Source organism: Asparagus officinalis, chromosome 3, assembly GCF_001876935.1.
Source record: "Asparagus officinalis chromosome 3, Aspof.V1, whole genome shotgun sequence".
NCBI classification, from domain to species: domain Eukaryota; kingdom Viridiplantae; phylum Streptophyta; class Magnoliopsida; order Asparagales; family Asparagaceae; genus Asparagus; species Asparagus officinalis.
Genome location: NC_033796.1, coordinates 4,189,351 through 4,214,920, shown reverse-complemented (window position 1 = coordinate 4,214,920; position 25,570 = coordinate 4,189,351). Strand labels below are relative to the sequence as shown.

The window sequence follows — 25,570 nt, the reverse complement described above, 5'->3', positions numbered from 1 at the left end:
AGGATCAATTTCTTTAGAGGCTGTTTGGATCAGTTTTTTAGATGGGTAAAAGAGAGGAAAGCTGCCAAAAATGTCAGCTTTTTGACAACTTTCCCCTAAAATCAACTCTATAAGAGGCGATTTTGGGGGAAAGCTACCAAAAAGCTGACATTTTTGGCAGCTTTTCCCCCTTTTACCCAACAAAAAAATGGAACCAAACAGGGCCTAGGGGGGCAATGACATGTTTATCTCCGTCTTCTAATAAAATCGAGAGGGAGGGATCTGATTCTTTAACACTTTTAGCTGACTTGATGCAATCAATTCAAACTATAACTATAGTTGTAATTTGTAATAAAAAAATAGTTTAAATTATAATTGCAACTGTTTTATTATTATTTTTTTTGTTATAAGTGACTTTTTTATGATATAAAATGAAGTACCCTAGCAAGGTCGGAATTGCTCTACGTAAATTCATGACAGAAACAGATAACCCGACCGAAGAAGTAGGTGCGATCAATTAAGCCCTCTCAAGATAATTTTATTCAGAAACCAAAGTCATTAACGAGATACGTAAAATTACTAACCAAGAACAAATAAAATTGCTAACCGAGGCATCCCCCGGGGCCTCCGTAGTAAAACGACCACCCGTACGCAGGCCTGTTACCAAACCAAGCAGCGTTGTAGCATTCAGATCTATCTGCGACAAGCCTTCCTTTAGGATCTTGAGCGTTGTTGTTTTCGTCGAGGGTACTGATCAGAGAAACACGTGCACCGTACAGTGGGAATCGCCCGTTGCCCATCGGAGGACTCTTCTGGTCCAAAGCGGACATTACTGTTCCACCCCATTCGATGAATTCCGCTTCTTCGGCCAGACTGGTGAAGATCGAGCTCGGCCACCACCCAATTAGTTCTTCGGTTTTACCGTCTGATGTTGAGAGACACCAGTCTCCGGTTTGTTTATCCTGTCAAAGTTTTGTAGTGTTATAATGTTAGTAATAATAAAGAGGATAGAAGGGCGATTTTTAAAGGGCGGAGGGGCATTTTCGTCCTCGTTGTCATGCCAAGGCACATGACATGCTAGACTTAACGGTGTAACTTAGGGGGTTGAAGTGAAAAATCTTCAACATACTTAGTGCAATAAAAAAAAAATTCAAAGGTGTTACGTACGAAACCCCTCAAAAGTTAAGGTGCTTATTCTACAAAACCCGCTAAGTTAAGACAGGCTTTCTGAAATTAACCCAAAATATTCAAACCAGAAAACTAAAAGGATCCAATGAGAAAAAGAGATCAACATAATATGATATGGTTATTTATATTGGACTAGATTGAAATAGCAACGATCCAACGAACCACTTGACTGTACATTAATTGTTTCACACTGATTAAATTCCTACCGTGGATTTAAATCAGAGAGACTTTTTTTTTTGAAAAGGCAGGTAGGACAATCTAACCAGCTAAGTTATTAACAACACTCTGTCTCAAAAATAAAGGGACAGAACCAGACCAAGAACAAAAGGACAAACAGTCAACCGACTTAGTTAGGAAAGAAGCAACACCATTACCAATGCGCCTTACATAAGAAACTTTAGAGCAACCAATAGCAGTCAGACCAGCGCGAATTTCATCTGCAATAGGAGTCATGGAAGCAAAAGGAGAAGGAGAGTCCATCAAGGAGACAACCCTTAGAGAGTCAATCTCCACCATTGAAATCCTCCAGTTCATACGCCGAACAAAACGAATGCCTTACAGGACAGCCAACAGCTCTGTATGATCCACAAACATAGGACCATTAAGCCCCATAGAATAGTAACCAATCACATGCCCATGGTGATCCCGAATAACACATCCCAACCCAATATTATCTCCTTCTAGAGGAACAGCAGCATCTGTGTTGAGCTTCAGCAGACCAGAAGCAGGGGGATTCCAAGCAGAAAGTCATTTGAAAGGGGTGATAATATCACGGGATAGACCTCTAACTCTATCCCCTTCCTCCACAAAACAAAGAATCTGAGTCATCAAGACCGAAACCTCTCTAACATCACCATCGTGGGAGTGCATATTCCTTTCCCCTATATAAACCACATGGTTGTGAAAGCCAAAGCCAGAGAGTTCCCAGGGCAAACAGAGGTGAGATGGAAAAGAAAATCATCACAAGACGTACCTCGAAAGTCATCGATCACTTCCCAAAGATCTAAGGACTCCCACACTAAACGAGCAAAAGAGAAGACAGTGAAGATATGAAGGGCAGTCTCAAAGGCAGCAGAACAAAGGCATCAACTAGGGGACACAGAGATCCCCTGCGAGATAAGCCAGCTGAGGTGGGGAGAGCATCATAGAACATGCATCACAGAAACACTCTAATCTTCGGTGGGATCTCCGTATGCCAGATCAAGGACCATCACTTCGTCACCCTAGAATCCGAGGTGGAAGCAGTATTAGGCATAGTGTGGCGAAGAAGTCGGTGTCCACTCTTGACTGTGTAGCACCCCTTCTCATAATGTCAAATGAGTCTGTCAGGGATAAGAGAAGGCGACAGTGGGATTAATGAAATGTTCTCCCGATCCACCTGCCAAAACGAGGTAGCAATTAGATCATGATTCCAAGTATCCGAAGCAGAGATCAGCTTAGCCACACTTCTGGAAGGGTCGATCGGAGAAGTGATTGGCCTGAAAGAAAAGGGCCTTGGGATCCATGGGTCAGCACTGATATAGACACTCTGGCCATCACCTATCCTCCATCTCAGACCTCAAGCCAAGAGCTCTCTCCCCAAGATAATGCTCCGCCATAAATAAGAACAGCTAGGGCCGACACCAGCTGAAAGGAAATTTGAGTCCACGAAATACTTCCCCTTCAAAACCCTACCACTCTTGACTGTGTAGCACCCCTTCTCATAATGTCAAATGAGTCTGTCAGGGATAAGAGAAGGCGACAGTGGGATTAATGAAATGTTCTCCCGATCCACCTGCCAAAACGAGGTAGCAATTAGATCATGATTCCAAGTATCCGAAGCAGAGATCAGCTTAGCCACACTTCTGGAAGGGTCGATCGGAGAAGTGATTGGCCTGAAAGAAAAGGGCCTTGGGATCCATGGGTCAGCACTGATATAGACACTCTGGCCATCACCTATCCTCCATCTCAGACCTCAAGCCAAGAGCTCTCTCCCCAAGATAATGCTCCGCCATAAATAAGAACAGCTAGGGCCGACACCAGCTGAAAGGAAATTTGAGTCCACGAAATACTTCCCCTTCAAAACCCTACTAGCCAGAGAAGAAGGGTCCTGAATGATCCTTCATGCCTGCTTAGCCACCAATGCCTAATTAAACATCTGTAGATCTCTAAAGCGCAAACCACCCTCTGATTTTGTACAACACACCTTCTGGCACCTAACCTAGTGAATCTTTCTCTCATCAGAAGTTGATCCCCACCAGAATCTCATAATTATAGACTCAATCTCCCAGCACAATAAAATGGGAATGCGGAAGATCCTCATCACATAGCATGGAATCGCCTGCAAAACAGCTTTCACCATAACCTCTCGTCCCGCAACTGAGAAAAGAGCCATCCTCCAAGCTTGGACTCTTTTCCAAACTGAGTCTCTGATTGAAGCAAAAGTCTGACGACGACTTCTTCCAACCACCGAAGGGAGGCCTAAGTACCTACCAAGTGACTGGGTCCTATCAAGCCCCAAGACAGAGAAAATAGAGGCCCTAGTATCCACATCTACACAGAGGCTAAAGGTGATGACAGACTTCTAAAAGTTGACTTTCTGACCGGTTGCAGCCTCATATAATAGTAGAGTACTCTGGATAGCCTATGCAGCAGCCTGAGAAGCCTGAATAAAAACCAAAGAGTCATTTGTAAAGAACAAGTGAGAAATACTTGGCCCCGACCAAGAACAAGATAACCCTCTGATGTACTTGTTCTCCTCCTATCTGATGATCAGTGCCGAGAGAGCTTCCGTGCAGAGAAGAAACAAATAAGGAGATAGTGGGCATCCCTGTCGCAGACCACAAGTAGGAGTGACCTTACCCACAATCTGCCTATTGAGGCAGAAAGAGAGTGATGAAGTAGAGATACAGTCCAAGATGAGATGCCTCCAATGATCTGGAAATCCGATGACTTGAAAAGCCCTGTCTAAACCCACATTCCACTCTGTCATATGTCTTACTCATATCCAATTTCAGTGCCATATGACCAGGCTGACCCCGTCTCCTCTTCTGCAATATGTGGAGAAGTTCAAAAGCAACAATAACATTATCCTAAATAGATCTCCCTGGGACAAAAGCATTTTGAAAGCATCCAATCAATCCGCCAAGAACCCGCTCCAGCCTATTAGCAATGGTTTTCATGACAATCTTGTAGACCATATTACATAGGCCAATGAGTCTAAAATCTGCCACAGTCTCAGGTGAATTTTTTTGGGGGATGAGAACCACATTGGTTTTATTCTAAGACCTGATAGATGAGCCCCCATTTAGAATCTCCAAACATGCAGCCGAAATATCTGGACCAATAATAGATCACTAGGATTGAAAAAAGGATGCATGGAAGCTATCTAGGCCAGGTGCCTTAGAAGGACCCATAGATCGAAAGCACCGCATACCTAATCACCTGTAAAAGGCTCAGAAATGATCGGGAGGTCATTCACTGAAAGCTTTGAAGAGATAGCACCACCCACCTCAGCCAAAACCTCATCTGAAGGAGTGCAAGAAGAAAATAGCTCCGAGAAATACTCCTTAATAAGCGTTGCAACTCCCATCGGATCCTCCACTCAAGTGGCATTCGGATGACGTAGACGACTAATAAAGTTCTTCCTCCTAGTGAAAGCTCTAATATGGAAGAATTTGGTGTTACGGTCTCCGTCTCGGAGCCAATCAACCCTAGCTCGCTATTGTCTGAAGCTCTCTTCCCTATACTCAAGAACATCCCTCTCCTTCTCAAGTCTTCGAATCTCAGCCATACGATCCTCAACATCAGGAGAATAGTACAGAGACTGGAGCTTTCGCTGAATAACTGATAATCTGTGCCTTCATCTGTCAAAACGCTCTTTGCTCCAACTACTGAGATTTGTAGCACAAGACCCTAGCTTCTGACAAACTGACTCACATAAACCCTGTTGTGTGGAGATATTAGGCCAGACCCTGCTACTAACATCACTCAAATCATCCTATTTGAACCAAAAGGCCTCAAAGCGGAGGGACGACCATGCCTAATAGGAAGGGGGCGAGGAGCAGCAAAATATAACATAATAGGACGATGGTCAAAAATAGAAAAATCCAAGTGGTGTATCTCAGCAGTGGGAAATATGTCACGCCAGCCAGAGTCAGCTACCATCCTGTCTAAGCGCTCATGGATATGAGATGTACCAATCTGACGATTAATCCAAATGAAGGTGTGCCCGTAATACCCCAGATCAAGTAGCTCACAATGCAGCAGAACATTCTGAAAATCTAGCATACTCGAAACATGTGCCTGTCCACTACCCAGCTTCTCCCCTGAACTCGTGATGGCATTAAAGTCACCTCCACATAACCATGGCTCATAGGAAAGACCCCTCAACCGTCTCAACAAATCTCAGGACTGGTACCTTTTAAGTGTTTCCGGGGATGACCATAAACCTCGGTGAATCACCAGTTCCTTCCCGCTGAGTCAACAACTGATGCGTCAATGTGCCTCGGAGAAAAAGAGCGAATAGTCACATTCATTTCATCGCCCCATAGTAACATGAGTCCACCACTTCTTCCCCTACTATTCACCACAAAGCAATTCTGAAAACTCAACTGAAATCTGATCATCTGCGCCCACCTATCAGAAAGTCTAGTCTCCGAAAGAAAGACTAGACTTGGGGAATGAGTCCACATCAACCTGCGGAAAGCAGTCAACGTTTCAAGGTTCCCCAATCCCTGAACGTTCCAACAAATGCAAGTCATGGCTCTAGGCGTCCCTGGCCACCAGGGTGCGCCTCAATAAGGGTAGAATCTGGATCGAAAATCACCAATCGTGCCCTCTTCTCATGTACATCTGGAGGATCCTTCAGAGAATCTTTCCTGCGTTTGCCCCTTTCTCTTTTTGTTTGGAGCCCTGCTGCCTACACCCTCTAGCAAGCATCTTCTAGGTCGATAAAGCCCACTTTTCGGAGGTGGATGTGGAAACTATAACGTCATGCAAATCCGAGCCAACATTGGTATCCATGAGCAAGGTTACAGGGGGGTCTCACACCTCACAGTTACTGGAATGATCTGTAGTGGAGCATTATAATCTGAATCATCATCCTGAGTATCATTCGAGACCACCCGAGATGATGGTTGTTTCTGCCCCTCACATTCTGTTTTAGTTGCTCCAGAAAACTGAGTCACAAAAGCCTTGAAGATGGAGGGGGTTCTCTGAGCCAAGAACCATATCTGCTTTTGGATGTGATAAAAATACCATCGACTTGTACACTTCGTTTGTCACACTCAGTAGCTTTGTGGCCAATAATGCCACATGAAAAGCAAAAGTCAGGAAGTCTCTCATAGATGAGGTAGAGCTTCTCAAACTCCCCGGTCTCTTCAAAGCAAACACGTATGCCTCTTTTTAGAGGCTTAGTAATGTCCACGAGAATTCTCAGCCGCATCTTATTATCCCGCAAATCAATCCTTTTAAGTTCTCCTATAAGCGAGCCATAGTCTCTGACGCACCTCTCGTTCATCGTAGCCAGTGGTACATTCTTAACATTTACCCAAAATAAAGTTAAATAGAAATCCAGAGAAGTTAGGGCACCGACCCTACGAAGAACAATCAAATTGAGCAGGTTCCTTTTAAAGCACAATGACTCACCCTCAAGCACTTTCTCCCTATTTGCATCGGAACCAAATCTGAAAAGGAAAGTATTCCTTTTACTGTAGAGTTCCACCTGGAAGGGGGCATCTACAATCCATACCTTCCTAAGAACACGCTCAAGGCCATCTCTATTAACAATTTTCCTACCAAAAACCTTCCCCAATAGACAGTTGTTAAGGGAGGACGAGTATGTCCGGTCCTTAGTTGACAGAAAAACAGGGTCATCTTCGTCATCTACGCTGCATTTGGCACAAAGCTCGGCCAACCCATCATCATCAATTCTCGCCATGTTCCAAATTGATTTGGAACCGAGAGACAGCTTGGAACAGCGATGCCGTTAATTTGAGACTGATAGACAGTCTTGAAACGGCGATGCCGTTAATATGAGGCCGAGAAAAGTCTTGAACGGCGATGTCGTTAATTGGAGGCCGAAAGGCGGCCTTGAAACGGTGACGCCGTTAATGGAATATGAAACGACGATGCCGTTAATTAAATATGAAACGACGATGTCGTTAATTAAATATGAAACGGCGATGCCGTTCGTGTGAGCCGAGAGACAACTACCTCGGAGGTCGAGATGTGGGAAACCCCGAGGGTTGCCGTGAGGGTTGGGGACGGGGCTCAAATCTCTCCAAATAACTATGCCACAAAACTATCGGAGCGAGACACGTTTCTAGAGAGAAGAAACTCTAGAAACTCTAGAGACAAAACGCTAGAGTAGAGGGACGTAGAGAGACTTTTCGTGGCGGCGCCTTTCTCTTAGGCAAAGCCGTCAGTGATCGCCAGAACAAACCCTAGAGCACTAGAAACTCTTAAGATCAAACCCTAGAGCCCTAGAACCCTAGAGAAGATTTGATTATAGCTCTTAAGATCAAACCCTAGAAATCTAGGGGCTGAAACTCTAGAAACTCTAGAGATAAAACCCTAGAGCCCTAGGGACTATTGGTGGCAGCGCTCTTAATGTTAAGCAGAGAGCCTTTTACTACAATTGTTGGCACTAAAAATCGTGGTAGCTATTTGATTACAATTTCAATTTGCATATACGGAATAAAAGCTGTAGTTCAGTCACAATCTTTTTCTTCATTGATTTTTTTTAAACTATGATATAACATCACACTTTTCATATACTCTCATAGCTCCACCAAAATTAGTTGTTTTTAGCTGAAATTAGCTACATCGGAAGGATGAACTTGAGTTCAACATGATACAATAATTGGTTCATGACTTTAGGGGTGACAATTCTGTTGGGTTTTTGGTCAAAACCACTTTCCAAAAATAAGTTTTCAAACTATGTATTTATTAATTACTGGTATTTTTCCGAAATCCTTACTAGCGTAGCGAAAAGTTAAAATTTTGGTTTTTCAAAAGGTCCTGTGTTCGAGGTTTTCCAATGGCAAGCCGAGAACTGTTCTATTACAGATTGAAACGATTATTACAGATCGAAAAATCTTTGTCTTAACTGAAAGGTTTTTTGACCGAAATGTTTTAACAGATTAAGGAGATCTTTGCTTGAACCGAAATGTTTTGAACCAAAAGGTTTAACATATCGAGGAGATCTTCGTCTTGACCAAAAGGTCTTATAGATCGATGGGATCTTGACAGTACTTGGTCGGTGCACACCAGTGTACTGTATTACTGTTCCTGGAAACATGGCCTTGGGATCCTTGCACCGGAGTAGACCAAATATTATTTTAAGCACAATGTTTCATAAACGCACAACAACTTGAAAAAGTCAAGTAAGATTTGCATAGTTTGGCGAGCCTTACAAATACTTACCATTTACGTCAAATTATTAGTTTAAAGCTTATGCTACTAATGATAAGATGATTGGTTCAAAAGTCAAATAAGATATGCAAGTGAAATCCTATCATGATATATAGAGGATGACTGTTAAGCCTTGAATGAGTCCAAAGCATTTCAGATGCGGACTGTTGAATATGTAACATGCCTAAAGGACTCACTGATGATCCTATCATGTGAATGAGATGGTTGTTAAGCCTTGATGAGTTTAAAGCATTTCGGATGCGGGGTGATAGATAGGAAACACGCTTAAAGGACTCACCTAGAATCTTATCTTGAGAGATGATGACTCTTAAGCCTTAATGAGTTCAAAAAATCTCAGATGCGGGATGTTTGATAGGAAACATGCCTAAAGAACTCACCTATACATGAGTGGAGATTTGGCCGTCTCCTATGATGTCTTGTGAAAAAAATACCTAGAACCCTAGCAGAAACCAGGACATGCACAGAGCCATAAATGTGCAAAGCTAAAGCTAAGGAAAAGACAAAGGTAAGTGTGGTTCAAAGTGAAAACTACCACAGATGAGTTTGATCTTGTGTGATCGTTGGATTTTAGACATGTACTGATTCAAGTCTTTGCGATACTATGCATCTATCTTTTATTCAATTGATCTAAGGGGGATTCAAGTCCAAGGACATCTATCTTATGCACAACGATTGAAACAACGACACCGTTACACGACACTAGTTTAAAAACTTGTAGGGGATTATTGGATTTTTTTATCAAAACCGCTTTTTTAAAATGAGTTTTCAAACTATGTATTTATTAATTACTGGTATTTTTCAGAAATCCTTAGTTGCGTAGCGGAAAGTTAAAGTTTTGATGTTTCAAAAGGTCCTGTATTCGAGGTTTGCCAATGGTAAGCCGAAAATTATTTTTATTCAATAAATCACTCATAAGTTCTAGTGGGTCGTGGGTCATGGGTCCGTGGGCTTGTGGGTCGTGGGCTAATGGGTCAGGGATCGGGGCTAATCAGGCTACGGTGCTAAGTGACGTTTTATAAGGCGCACTTCGCATGGACGCATCGGGGCTAGGTGGCGCCATACTGGCTGCCTCGCAGCATGCGAACAAGCCTCGCATTCGAAGCTCGGGCGAGCTTCGCTTTCGCGAGAGGGAACACGACCATCACGTTGCATAGAAACGCGACCCTCGCGTTCAGACGTTTCTGCATGCATCAATTAAAATTGCATACAACAGTTATAACAATTAAGTCATTTACCGTTATAATCATAATTATCATTATGATTTGTAATAGTCAAATGATCCTTGACCTGACCTTAGAGACCTATAAATAGAGCCCATTGGATAGCTCTGAAAGATATGAAAAAAAAATATTGAAGTGTTTAAGCTGTTGTGCTGCTGCTACAAAGTTTGAAAGCGTGCAGGCTTTAGTCTGTGCCCAAAAGAACAGAGCCCTGAACCAAAAGGTTATTACAGATCAAAAGATCTCTGTCTTAACTGAAAGGTTTTAACAGATCAAGGAGATCTTTACCTGAACTGAAAGGTTTTAACTGAAAGGTTTAACAGATCGAGGAGATCTTTGCCTTGACCGAAAGATCTTATAGATCGATGAGATCATGACACTATTTGGTTGGTGCACACCAGTGTACTGTACTGCTGTTCCTGAAAGCAGTTTGGCATTAGCATCATTACACCGAAGTAGGCCAAATATTACTTTACGCACAACGTTTCACAAGCGCACAACAGCTAACTTGAAAAATTTTAAAAATACAGCACTTTTAACTCTCCAACAGATTTATCTATTTTATTCTAGATTTAGCCACAGACGCCAACAATCTTTACCTCTTCTATTGTTTTAGGGCCTGTATGGTTGTTTTTTGGAAAAAAAAGGAAATGGAAAACACACATTTCCAACCCATTTCAAGACATTTCAACACATTTCCCGCTTTTCTTTTTTTTCGTTTGTTTCGCAATAAAATCCCTGTCAGGTCACATTTAAAGAAAACCCAACCGCAAAAGCAATAATGTTTTCAGCAATTAAATATTACCTTTTAATCATCTATTTCCATTTCTTGTGTTTGTTTGAACATAAAAAAAAAGAAAAAGGAAATCAGTCGCAAAAGCAATAATGTTTTCAGCAATTAAATAATCCTTCTTATTCCCAGCCGTTGTTTCAACAATGCTTTTAGTAATTAAAAATTCTTTGAAGTGACATTTCCAAGTGTTTTCATAGGGTTTTGGGCTGAAATGAGTTCTCTTAAAAATCTGATGTGGCATCCTACGTGCCACCCTCATTTTTTTAAATCACAAAACGAAACAAACGTGTGATTTGAAAATCGGTTGAAACCAAAATCCTACGTGGCGGGGGGAGATTTCTTGAAATCATACGTGACGGAGTTTTTTTCTCATTTTTTTTAGCAAACAAACAGGCCCTTAAAGGAAAGGGATTCCTCACAGAAACTAAAAAGATAACTAGAATAATACTGAAGAAGAAGCTCCAAGGCATTACCCAATTAAAATATCATAATGTAGAGCAAATAACCTATGCGTTCCGTTGCTATGAGAAAAGACCTAACATACCTTGAATATAAACAATGGAAAAAGGCCTTCGCCCAGGCTCATTCCAGGACTATAATTAGAGCTCTTCTGAACAAAACCCGGGCACTGGAGATTGAAGCAGTTAGTGTGCTGATAACCATCCGTCTGCAATTCAAATTATGTATATAAATACAACACTTTTTATAATTTGAGAAATTGTAGATGATTTTGTGCTTACTGTCCAGAATATGGTTAATCGAGGAAGGTTGTCTCCGTAGAGTTTTGGATGTACCTGGATAGAATCATTTAATATAAGCCAATCTCACTTACAAAATTTCTCCACATCATGAACATGGTCAAGGTTTATCAGATCTCAAATGCCATAAACTTTTACCTTTTTACCTTAGCAGGTAAACAGCTAGTTCAGAAACAATACAATGATTATAAAATTTTACAATTTATACGAAGCTTTAGGCATTTCTGTTATAGCAGGAATTTTACTTTTAAAGGTCAGCACATCAGAAAGAAACCACGGGCCAATTTGATAGCTGCATTATGATTTCCTGATCATTTTTTCACAAAGAAGAAAAACAAAAGATGGAAAAAGAGAAAATAAAGTGTCAAATGAAAATGACTTACAAGCCACCCAGCCGATATGACATTGAAATTCTCCGGCGGACCTCCAAACCCGCTAAACATCATAATTATAGTGCCACTATATTGATCTAGTCCAACTCCTGAAATAGCGTGTACTTCAAGCACTGCGTTAGCTCCACGGTAACTGCCTTTGTCAGATACTAATGCTGCATACTAAACAATAAATACAACCAATAATTAAAATGCATAGATGACATAAAATACTGCTAAGATTTAAGTAGCTAAGTACGTATACTAAATGTTGAAATTTCAGATGCTCTGGAATTTTGGTAAGACATGGAAACTACTAGCCATTTGAATCTGAACAATCAAAATTCTAGTTTGATTGAAGAAACTCATGTCCTGCAATCCTGATATTACGTCAAGTCAAAATGTATGAACAGATGATTACTGTTCATACAAGGGTTATTACATATCAGAAAAATAAAATTACTCAGTTTGAAAAAAAAATGAATTCTAGTTATTTGAGGTCCAAATATTCAAAATTCAAAGCTACAACTTTCTGCAATCAGCTTGTTGAATAAATAACTAGGTATCACAGATTTACAATTCATAATCTTATATATTTGCACTATGTCTAGTATGTGCGTTACAGATACATTGAAACAGTTTGCACTTCATGGCGCTATTGTTAGTTTTTCCCTCTCGTAAAGGTTAAATATTTAAAGTTATACATTATAGGTCAAGAGAACAGGAAGATCCATTAAAAAGAAAAGGAGGAAAACTATTTCCCAGTACGACCTTGTTTCGTCAAATTTCATTTTGCTTTCCAAATGATAAGAAGTTTGCCTTCTTGCTTCTGCAGTAGTTAATTCTCATTTTATGGTTCAATCACTAATGTAACTGCAGATTAATTCCTTCTGTTGAGTTCAGATATTCATGTTCCTATGTATAGGTACAAACAACTAAAGACTATTGAAATAAGCAGAAAACTTCCTACCATTTACTCTGATATTAGAACAACAAACATACAATATCTAACTGTGATTTAATCCGAAACTGCAATTTATGAAAGCGACTTACATGAACTCCAGGAGGACCAGCAGAATTTAGAGGATTAGCTATGGTTATCTGTCCTGATCCAGACTCTGTTGACGATTTTAACCTGAAAGAATTTTCAGCTGTAGTTCTCCTGATAGGGACTGTTCCCGATGGGCACGCAGCACTCTCAAGCGCGATTTTGGACATTGTATGAACTGGAATCCTTCCATCATTAGAATGCGAAATATGTGTTGCCTGCATGTTAAATCTATTGCTCAATTGAGGAAAAAAAGAAAGAAGAATTTCCAATGACTGGCTGTAACCTAATAAAGGAAAATAATAGTGTTCACAGTAATGTTAGAAAAACAAATTTAAATAAACACATAGGGCTGATGGAGGATAAGAATATAACTAAATAATCGCAAGCTAGTATATAAAAGTTCAGTGCGACTATGGCACACAATCAAAGTGATGTTCAAAAAATATTTTACAATCAAAGTGATGTTCAAAAACAATGGCTAGAGCAAACTTGGGGTAGCTATATTTATAAAGGTCTCTTTGGCTTTGGAGTTCTGCTCTGTTGGTTGTTAGGAGGTCTAGTTTCCTAAGTTTAAGTTCAATTAGTTTGTTAAATAAATCCCTGTTCCTTAGGGACGTGCATCTTGTTAACTAGCCACCACGTTATAGGTCATGTAAAACGTGGGCTCTGTTATTTTCTTTGAATCTTTCATCTTGTAACTTGTAAGGCTTTAAAGACAACTGTTTTGCTTTGAATTCAATAACACATTCTCTCTGTAAAACCAGTTCTTAGTGCAATACTACTTTTGTGCTTAACAATTGGTATCAGAGCTCCATTACAGGGGCCTGATTGTGAGGGTGCGTGAGGAAAAACAGTGAGTGTGTGTTGAAAGAAAGCAGCAAATTTCTTTCAGAGTGAAGGAGCCGAGAGGAATGGCAGAGAGCAGTCGATTTGTGCAAGCTGCTATCCCCAAATTCGATGGTCACTATGACCATTGGGCGAAGCTGATGGGAAATTTTCTTCGCTCCAAAGAATATTGGTGTATTATAGAAGATGGGATCTTTGCAGTGGCAGATGGAGCAGTGCCTACAGAGGCACAACTCAAATCGATTGAGGAGCAGAAGTTAAAGGATTTAAAGGCAAAGAATTTTCTTTATCAATCCATTGATCGTGAAATCCTGGAAACAATCCTGGAAACAATCCTCAACATCGACACGGCCAAACAGATTTGGAATTCAATGAAGCAGAAATTCCAAGGTTCAACAAGGCTCAAGAGAGCACAGTTGCAGGCCTTGCGTGGAGAATTCGAAGTGCTCAGGATGAAGGAGGGAGAGACTGTTAATGCATTTTTCGGTCGTACTCTAACTATAGCTAGCAAAATGAAGGCCTGTGGTGAGAGTATGTGTGAAAATGTCATCACAGAGAAGATTTTGAGATCCATGGTTTCAAAGTTTTATTATGTAGTGTGCTCGATTGAGGAATCCAACAACTTGGAAACGATGACAATCGATGAATTGCAGAGTAGTCTCCTCGTCCATGAACAAAGAATGAGAGGCCATGTAGAAGAAGAGCAGGTATTGAAGGTCACTCATGAGGATAGAGCAGGAAGAGGAAGAGGTAGAGCTGTTTTCAGAGGAGGCCGAGACAGAGGGAGAGGGAGACAGTCCTTCAACAAAGCCAGTATTGAATGCTTCAAGTGTCACAAGCTGGGACACTATCAATATGAGTGTCCTGACTGGGAGGACAAGGCGAACTATGCTGAATTGAATGAAGAAGAGGAGCTTCTGCTAATGTCCTATGTCGATCCCAAACAAGCCAAGAGGGAAGAAGTATGGTTTCTAGACTCGGGTTGTAGCAACCATATGAGTGGAAACAAGGAGTGGTTTTCAGAGCTAGATGAAAGCTTTAGGCAGACCGTGAAGCTTGGCAACAATACTAGAATGGCTGTGGTGGGAAAAGGCAGTGTTCGTCTGCGAGTAAATGGATTTGCTCCGGTTCAAATGTTATTACATTCCTGAGCTTAAGAACAATTTATTGAGCATAGGGCAGCTTCAAGAAAAAGGTCTAACTATTTTGATTCAGCATGGAAAGTGTAAGGTCAATCATCCTAGGAGACGATTAATTATGGAGACAGATATGAGTGGAAATAGAATGTTCTTCTTGGTTGCTACTATGGCATCAAAAACCTCTACATGTTTTCAGACCATGACAGAGAATGAGTCTCATCTTTGGCACTGTCGATTCGGTCATTTAAGCTACAAAGGACTAAGGACACTTTCTCTTAAGAAGATGGTGAGTGGACTTCCCTCTCTCAAGACTCCAAAGAAAATATGCGCAGATTGCTTAGCCAGCAAACAACACAGATTCTATGCCGAAAAGTAGTTTGTGGAGAGCATCAAAACAACTTCAACTCGTGCACACAGACATATGTGGGCCTATCAAACCAACTTCAAACAGTGGCAAAAGGTATATCTTAAGTTTTATTGATGATTTTACTCGTAAAACTTGGATTTACTTCTTACATGAAAAGTCAGAGGCCTTAACTATGTTTAAAAGTTTTAAAGCTTGTGTTGAAAAGGAAGTTGGTGCATATATTATTTGTTTGAGAACAGATAGAGGTGGTGAGTTCACCTCAAATGAATTTGGAGAGTTTTGCAAGGCTCAAGGCATAAGCAGCCTACACTACTCAGCAAAATGAAGTTGCTGAGAGGAAGAACAGGACGATAATGAATATGGTACGGTCTATGTTGGTTGAGAAGAAGGTTCCTAAGGTGTTTTGGCCCGAAACTATAAAATGGAGGGTGCATGTTCTCAATAGATGTCTTACTGTAGCAGTGCAAACTAAAACTCCAGAAAAAGCATGGAGCGGTGTAAAGCCAACAGTGAAGTATTTTCGAATTATCGGGTGTGTGGCTCATGTTCATATACCAGATCAAAAAAGAAGCAAGTTGGATGTCAAGAGCAAGAAGTGTGTTTTGTTAGGAGTAAGCAATGAGTCAAAGGCCTATAGATTATTTGTTCCGATTTCCAAGAAAATCATCATCAGCAAGGATGTGGTATTTGAAGAAGAAGAAAGCTGGGATTGGGGTAGAAGTGAAGAACAGTGCAAGCTGGATGTTTTAGAATGGGAAGATGATGAAGATAAGGGTGACATCGAAGAGGAGGCAAAGGACTATGAAGAAGAGAACAATGATGCTGATTCAAGAAGCTCAAGTGACAACTCAGGTGAAACTGGTTCACCTCCTGATGGGCCACATGATGATGTTCAAGAAGCTCCAGTTGAAGGGAGGGTTAGAAGGGCACCATTTTGGATGGCCGATTACGAAACTGGTGAAGGTTTGTCAGATGAATACGATTTGAATGCAACGATGATAACGAAGGATGATCCACTTACATTCGAGGAGGCTGTCAAGAGCAAGAAATGGAGGAATGCAACGGTGGCAGAAATCGAATCAATAGAAAAGAACAAGACTTGGGAGCTGACTGACTTACCAAGTGGAGTGAAGCCGATTGGGGTTAAGTGGGTTTTCAAGACCAAACTTAACGAAAATGGAGAGATAGACAAGTATAAAGCAAGGCTAGTGGCGAAAGGATATGCGCAGCAATATGGAGTGGATTACACTGAAGTGTTCGCTCCGGTGGCCAGACTTGACACCATTCGTTTGATACTTGCTATGGCGGCTCAACATAGCTGGGATGTTTTTCAGTTGGATGTGAAGAGCGCATTTTTTCATGGTGAGCTCAGCGAAGAGGTTTTTATTCAGCAGCCTATTGGATTTGTGAAGAGAGGTGAAGAGGGAAGAGTTTACAAGTTGAAGAAAGCGTTGTATGAGCTTAAGCAAGCGCCGAGAGCATGGTACAACAAGATAGAGGCTTACTTTGTTCGAGAATGTTTCGAAAGATGCTTCTGTGAACACACATTGTTTACAAAGTCGAATGAGGGAGGTAAAATTTTAATAGTAAGTCTTTATGTTGATGATTTGATATATACAGGAAATGATACAAGCATATGTGATGAGTTTAAGAACTCAATGATGTTGGAATTTGATATGGCTGACTTGGGGAGAATGAGGTACTTTCTCAGAATTGAGGCTGTGCAGAGTTCAAATGGAATTTTTGTATGTCAGAGAATGTATGCTTGTGAAGTTCTAGTAAGATTTGGAATGGTGGATAGTAATGCAGTGAAAAATCCCATTGTTCCAGGCACGAAATTGTCAAAAGATGAGGCAGGAAGAAAAGTATAGTAATGCAGTGAAAAATCCCATTGTTCCAGGCACGAAATTGTCAAAAGATGAGGCAGGAAGAAAAGTTGATTCAACTATGTTTAAGCAAGTGGTCTCCAGGCACGAAATTGTCAAAAGATGAGGCAGGAAGAAAAGTTGATTCAACTATGTTTAAGCAAGTGGTCGGCAGCCCGATGTATCTGACTGCAACTCGACCCGATCTGATGTATGGGGTGAGCTTAATCAGTAGATTCATGTCTTGTCCAAGAGAGTCTCATTGGCTTGCAGCAAAACGGATACTAAGGAGTTTGAGAGGGACAACTGAGCTAGGCATTTTCTACAAGGGAGGAAGCACAGATCTTGTGGCATATACCGATAACGATTTCGCTAATGATTTGGATGATCGAAGAAGTACATCTGGTTTTGTGATTTTTTCTTGGTTCTAGAGCGGTGTCGTGGTCTTCTAAGAAACAGCCTGTAGTGGCATTATCTACCACTGAGGCCGAGTACATAGCGGCTGCAAGTTGTGCCTGTCAGTGTGTTTGGGTTAGAAGAGTGCTAGAGAAACTTGTCCAGAAAGAGGAGAAGAGTACTTTGATTCAGTGTGACAACAGTTCTACCATGCAGCTGTACAAAAAATCCAGTATTTCATGGCCGAAGTAAACATATTGACATAAAGTTTCATTTTCTGAGAGATTTGGTAAAAGATGAAGCTGCGAAGTTGAGCTACTGCAGTTCTCAAGTTCAAGTTGCAGATATAATGACGAAGCCCCTCAAGTTGGAGCAGTTCCTGAGGCTTCTAAGCATGCTGGGAATGATTGAAGCATCAGAGAGAAACTAAATGCTTCTGCATATAGTTTAAGGGAGGGAATGTTGGTCGCCTTTAACTTTGGACAATTATCACGAAGCCCCTCATAACTTTGAAGATATCATTAAACCCCCAAAGCGTAGGGATTATCAGAAAACCTCCCTTTAATTTTAAAATTTTATTAGAAAACCCAATTTAAATTTAGGACTTTTGCAAAAAACCGTCCTAATATTAGGAGGGCTTTCTGATGAAAATCTCAAAGTTAAAGGGGGGTTTTCGATGACCTCTAAACTTTGAGTTTTCTGATATTTTCAAAGTAAGGGGCTTATCTGATAATCGTCCAGTTAAGTTGTTTTTCCCCCTTTCGATGTTTAGCCTACAGAAATCTAGTCATAGCAGAACTTTCTGGACTCCAAAATGAATGTAAAGAGAATTAAAGTACAAATAAATTACATTTAGCAATTATAAAACGAGGCCCCGTTTGGCAAAGGGTTAATGAAGAGGGGTTAAAGAAAAGGATTAATGTACTTAGCCCATTTGATAATCCGAATGACTAAATTATTAACCCGTTAAATAAGTTTTATTTTAGCCCTTATGATCAGTTTTAGTGTTTGGGAATAACAATGATTTTGACTATTTTCTTTATAATTAGAAGAGTTAACTCTTATTCCATCTAAATAGGAGTATTAGTAAACCCCTCATTTTGAGGGGTTAACTCATTTTAACCCTTCTAGAGGGGTTAACTTAACCCTTCTATATTTTTTATGTTTGGCAAATTATGAAGGGTTAACTCACTTTAACCCTTATATAGATTTGTTGTGTTTGGCAGGTTAAGAAGGGGTTAAGTCTTCTTAACCCCTCACTTAACCCTTTGCCAAACAGTACCTATAAGTATAACTTAAATAAACATCCCTCGTCGAACTCCAGAACCGAACATGCCCTAGATTACGAATTTTTTTTAATAATCTCCTTAAATTACATTTTTAAATTAAAGAATAAAAAGTAGTTTGATGATGGACTTCATCTTGATGTCTCATTTTAATACCCTTAACAAACCCTGATGATCTTATTAAACAAAAGAAGATCAAAACAATTGGGGGAAATTTATCGTACCTGGATGGAATTATTATTCGATAAAGGATCCACGAAAGTTGGTTGCTTATCAAATTCAACGCAATCAATGGTGCCGACATCTTCATTCTGCAAAAAAATAAAGCGATTTTTTTTTTATAAAATATATCAGTTTGGGAAAAATCTCGAACATAGAAGCATAAATATGAACATTTTGATGCAGCGTACCTCTCCTCTTATAAAAGTTCTCTATAATAAGCTTTATTCAAAAAATAAAGAGAAAATGGGGAATTTTGATAGTCCGGTTGCTAGTGAAATCTCCCCTTGGATTTTAACAAATTTCCCCATATTTTAATGAGTTTTTATTTTCTTACCCGTCTATAATAGGACTAAACTTAAAAAAGAAGCTTTTTTTTATTAGATGTAACCAGTTAGATCTTCAATAGTTACATATTAACCCCTCAAAGTTTAGAAATTTCATATTAACCCCTCAAATCTTTTATAGTCTTAAAAAATGGTCCTTCTGTGTAACACACATTACATTTGAGAGGAATATCTAACAAATCTAATGGTTAGAGACAAAATGACTGTTTTACCTCTCTAGTATTTTCCCAAACTCATTTCTCAATGAGTCTAAACCCAATACCCGCTTAAGAAAACCCAAATCCACCAGAGTTCTTCTTGTCCAATGGTTAGAAAAGAATCATAACCCAAAGCTAAGATTCACAAGGTTTGAAAGCAATTAGAGAGATGGGTAGTTTGGCAATTGTAGATAGGAGAATTTTTTAAAAAATACCACTTTTGCAATTTTATGAGCACAATCGACCTTTTTGTGTTTTAATTAGCAAAATCGACCTTTTTTTTAGCGACAACACCACATATTATTAAAAATAGGTCGATTTTGCAAAATATAATCTTTTAAATATAAGGGGCTACTAGTTTCTTGTATTTAGAGGTCGTTAATTAAAAGTTAACTATTTCTATGTGGTCATATTTACACATAAAGATCTAATTAGCCACTAATTAGCGATCGTTAAATACATGGGACTAGTGGTCTTGTGTATTTTAAATACTATAATTCATAAAATCGACTTCTTCTTGGCCAGCAATGATGGCATGGCAAAAAAAAGATATATTTTTCTAATTAAAACACAAAGAACTCGATTTTGCTTATAAAATTGCAATATTGGGTTAGGAGTTAACCCAAAGTGGCCCTTCTAGTTAACACACGCTAGATTTGAAGGGGAATATTCCGTCAAACGATTAGAGGTAAAGTTACTATTTCATTCCATAATTATATTCCCAAACTCATTTATTAATGGGTCTAAACCCAATACCCGTTTAAAAAAACCAAAATCCACTAGAGTTCTTCTTTTTCAATGATTAGAAAAGGACCCCAACCTAAAGTCAAGCTTGAGAAGATTTGAAAACATTAGAGCGATGAGTAGATTGGTGATTGTAGATATCGAGTTAAGAGTTAACCCAATCTTAGTTTAGGTTTTTTTTTTAAATTGAAAAACTAACAGAGGAGCCATTTTGAAAGACCCTATAAGATTTAAGGGACTCATTTGTAATTTTCAAGATGTAAGGGATAATACGTAATTATCTTAGATTTATGGGGCTAATATCTACATACATTATGTCGGGTGGGATCTTATACTAACTGACCCAAGTGGTTCTTTGGTGGAGGTCTAATTTTGTTGGGAATTGAAAAAATGGAGAAACAAAAATTAACAAAAGACAGTGCGTCCATGATTATTTAAAATACTTCTATAAGTATAAAGTTAATTTTTAGTCTGGAAATGGTCTAATTTTAAATAATCCTGTGCATCTTTTATGCTTTTACTTAGAAATGGTCTCATCTTAGACATTAAAAAAGGTGCTAATTATCAAATAATACTTCAATTTCGATGGCAAACAATATTGCACACATGAATTTTAACTAAAAATTAAAATATAAAAAAGGGATTAAAGTGTGTTTAAATCACAGATATATTTGTTCAGTAACTTCTCTTACATCAAATTTTAAAAAAAAATAAAATAATTATGAGATAAAATTAGAAGTTTGTAATTAGTACCTTTATGGTCTTAATTGCTAGCTTCCTGATGATTCTCGTTTTTCCATCCAACTCCTTTTCTTCTCCTCCGGTGAGACTCCGACCTCCCTTCACCCCATTACTCAACAGAAACCAGACAAACACTAACATTACTGAAGAAAATGAAGCCATATTTTAACTATATTTGGACTTTTAATTTGCTTGTAAGCTGGTGAAACTCCCAAGCCCTCCTCTTTTCGTAGAGGATGAAATTTATTTATATTCCTGCAAATATCCAAAATAATTAATCACTCATTAAGCATTTTGACCTGGCGTTTTAATGCGCTCATTTATCAGCCACAGCTTTCCTCTCTAGTGAAGCTTGACTTTTTTTTTTTACAAACATGGTTACGTTAATTAAACGATTAACTGGAATAGCAGAGTCTGGGGGAGATGTACTTTGGACATTTCAAACCATGCATTTTATATAAAAATTTCGACTCCACTATTTCTACTCAAGGATGTGATGATATATTCTTTCTACGATTAACATTGAATTAGGGGGTGTTTGTTTCAATTTTTTATTTTATGGAATAGGAATAGAAATTGGGTCTAACAATGGCAAAATTGTAAATAAATGATTCTTTATGAATCCTATTCTTGAGTTTGGTTCACCAAAAATTTATAGATTTTAAAATCCATAGGAGTCATCTACATCTACAATTTTTTAAGTTGAACTGAGAGATAATTGGTAAAGTGAGATAATTTTTTAACACTGGGATAATTTAGTGGAACAATGATGGATAATTTTTGTAGAGGAATAATTTGGTGGGATAATGATGAATAATATTATGAAGTTGTATAATTTGGTAGGATAATTTGGTGGGGGTAATGGTCGATATATATTACTATTGTTAATAATTGTATATTAAAAACAAGTTAAGATTGATTAGTCTAGTAATAACTATAAATATAAAGTAATAAAGCATTACTATTCATCTCAAATAATAAAATATTTTACAACTAAATAAAAATCTAAATCCCTAGATTTCCATCATCCCACATGGCCTCTGCTATAGAATTTCTTCAAGCTCCTACCGCTACTCGTTGAGTCTGTTGAGTCATCGGAGTCATCATCTACATCAGCAACATTTTGTGGAGCTTCTAGTGAAAGATCAGAAATGTCAAAGTCATCATTTGTATTCATCATATAATGTCATGCATGAACATATAATGTATAAATAGTAAGAGCCACTTAATTAGGATAGGTTAAACATATACTAACAAACTAATTACATGCATCAAATACTCATTTTTAAAATTCCTAAAATAATGTAAAATCACAGAAAACACATCACTCATTTTCTTATGCACAAAAGTTACGATAGCATGTATTCAAATATTTAACAGTTGTTGTTGTAACATAAACTTTAATCATAAGAAGGTTGTGTATCATGTCCTAATTAAAGAAGGAATCAATTTTTTGATCTAATAATTAAAGCAGTATCAGCTTTTTAAGTTCTAATAAAAAAGAGAGATAGGTATCGGAAATATTTGTGAACTGAGGAGAAGCGATGTTCTTCAAAAGGTCGTAGTTCTACTTTTTTCTCAATTGATTCTTTATCAATCTAGAGCATAATTTGAGAGAGGTGAATTGACGACTACATATATAGGTAGCATAATTAGTGGAATAATTATGACAAATTATCGCAATTCTAGTTCTAGTAGAATTCTACTTGACTAACACAAAAAAAATATCATAGTTCTAGAAAAGTTCTACTTGACTAATTCTATGTGACTAACACTACAAAAAAATATCCTACTTCCTAATTCTATGTGACTAACACCTTAAATATTTATCCCACAGATTATCCTAGTTCTAATTTTAAGTTCTAGGTGACTAACCCCCCAAAGTTAAAAAAATATGATGATTTTAAAGAAACCCAAATCCTATTGATTTGGTAGGATTTGGTTGAAAAAGCTGACACACCCCATGATTTCACCTTTCTCTCCATTTTTCGGATTCCGCATTTTCACCAAACCCTAGATCTGGTCTTCCGCCTTCTCTCACCTCATCTCTCGCTCATTCTCCCATCTCTTCACGCCTTCTTCGATTTCTTTTTTCTAAGATGATGCTTTGGTTATTGGCTTCGACTGTGGGTTCGGTGGGTTTTCTTGGCTTCGTTGGGTTTGACAGCTTCGATCTTGAACTTTGTTAGGTTTTCTTGGCTTCAAAGAGAAGCGATGAACGCTATTATCTAAGTCAGATAGGATTATCCGAATCAAAGAGGAGCGAAGGAACACACGTGAAACATCGAAATGTGCAAAACGACGAAGCAAATACAATCAGGAGGGCTCGAGGTGGCTTGCATACGTGCGGGTCACTTCGAGGTGACCCTCACGAAGAAGTTAAATTTTGATTATGAGACAATTTGAATCTAGAAAAGTACAAAAGACAAAAGTTGTAGTTCTCTTTGTCATCTTTCCAACGCATCTTCAATCACTTCATTTCGAGATTAGAAGAGAGAGTTAAGGCCAAAAATATTGTGCAGATCACCTCGAGGCGACTGACACGCATGCGGGTCACCTTGAAGTGACTCGCACAAAGAATTTAAAATTTCGACTATGATATGGTTCGAATCTGAAAAATCTCAAAAGATAAAGGTTATAGGTCTCTTTATCATATTTTCAACGCATCTTGAATCACCTCATTTCGATGTCGTATGAGAGAGATAAGGCTAAAATATCGTGCGGGTCACCTCAAAGTGACCCGCATGCATGCGGGTCACCTCGAAGTGACCCACACGCATGCGAGTCACCTTGAAGTGACTCGCACCTGGAGAGTTCCCGAAACACGTTTTCCTTAGTTTTCTCAGGATTCTTTCATTTTATAGCCTTCCCAACTGCTTTGAGGCTATTCCTAAAAGTGGTTAAGCGGTTATTAACTGAGGATAAGATCAAATCATCAATTCTTATCCGAAAATGCTGCATCAGTAACCTATAAATACAAGCTGCCCCTACATAGCGGGATCTGAAATTTAGGTAAGGTGTTGTCCCTGTGAAGAGTGATCCACGATTTTCAGAGAGGCTAGCGAGATTTTGACGAGTTCTACAGCATAAAGATGAGGAGTTCAAGAGATCTGAGGCCCGTTCTACCATTCCTTGAGATCAGACTTTGTTTTGATCTCGAGAAGAGTAGTAATCTCACTTTGTTGAGATTATTTACTTCTATAATTGTTTTTTTGTGAAGCAAGATCATTGATCTTTTATTCTGATCAACCGGATCTGATCCACGGTGGTCCACAAATAAATCCTGGCACAGGCCAAGATCCCACGCAAGCAGCGGGTGATAAACGTCCTCTGCGTGTGTTGAAGAGAGTTAGAATTTTTTATTTTCATTGTGTGAGGTAGTCTTATAAAAAGACTAATTTTATTTTTTGAACTTATTGTAAACGACTGAAGTTATAATGAGTTTCACAATGAAGAAACTAATTTTCGATGCAAACACCTTTCTTTGATTTCGAGCTTCGATTTGGAGGTTTGATCCCACAATTTATTCTTTGATTATGAACCCTTTTATTCGATCTTGTTGTGTTGCTGTTAGTGCGTTGCTGTCAGTGGGTTCGATAGGTTTGATTTTGAGCTTCGATTCTCGGTTGGTTGCTTTCGTTTGTTGCTGAAATTTTCAGCCCTGAATTACCCCATTGGCATTGGTTGGTTGCTTTCGTTTGTTGCTGAAATTTTCAGCCCTGATTTACCTCTTGGCAGTTGAAAGTATAAATCTATAACTCATTCTTTGTAAAAATTAATATATGATCATGGATGATTATTTGTCATGGTTGATATTGTTTGGATGATTACAAAAATTTCCTCATTCCAAACCAAGCTAAATAATAGAAATTGGAGGGTTTCTATAAAGTTTGATTCCATTTTTTCATATTATGAAACAAACATAGAAAGGAAAAAAAGGATTTCATGAATCCATAAACTTGTCTTAAAATTTTTTATGGACTAGGTAGAAATCCATAAGAAAATCGGATTCCTAATCCTATTCTTGCCTACTATTGAACCAAACACCCCCTTATAGTAAGCTAAAGGAATTGTAGTCATTTATTTCTAGCCTGGATTTGTTGTTCACTCTTGTAGTTAAAGCTGTTTATTTCTTTGCACATTTTTATAAAATTTAAGCATCAATATCTCTCGCAGTTCATCTAGTAATTTGAAATCTAAACAAAAGTAATCATTGAAAACTAAACAAAAGTAATTATTGAAAACTAAACAAAAGTAATCATCAATATCTCTTGCAGTTCATCTAGACTCGCTTTTGTTTCGCGTTCTGTTGATGCTGCACTAAGCATGCTCTCTTCAATACACTGTATTAAATTGGGTTAGCTGCCGATAAACCCTCTACAGTATCATTGTTTCGAATTTACTACCCCTCTAGTTTATTTTCGCGGAATTGGCCGTCTAAGTGAGTTTTTCGGAATGTTTCTCTTTCTCTTGAGGGTAAAGGAGTAGAAAAGCCACTCAGGGGCCTGTCCGCAATAATAAAACTAAAGGGGTAGTAGTTCAAAGCAGTGATACTTATACATGGGATATATCTGCAATTTACCCTCAAATGTATTATGGTCATGAAACTAGAAAACGTAACTTTTTTTTTCAATATGCATATAGACC

The 25,570-nt window shown here is 38.7% G+C and overlaps 1 protein-coding gene across 1 annotated transcript; it reads right to left on the bottom strand.

The window, feature by feature from the left end:
* LOC109832523 lies at positions 502–22,100 on the bottom strand. The gene is made up of 8 exons (XM_020399872.1): positions 21,957–22,100; positions 20,936–21,022; positions 18,900–18,986; positions 12,779–12,991; positions 11,738–11,908; positions 11,337–11,390; positions 11,141–11,263; positions 502–941 (listed from the first exon to the last, which is right to left on the bottom strand). Exons 1-8 carry the CDS (start codon positions 22,098–22,100, stop codon positions 582–584), a joined length of 1,239 nt encoding a protein of 412 aa, XP_020255461.1. The 3' UTR covers positions 502–581.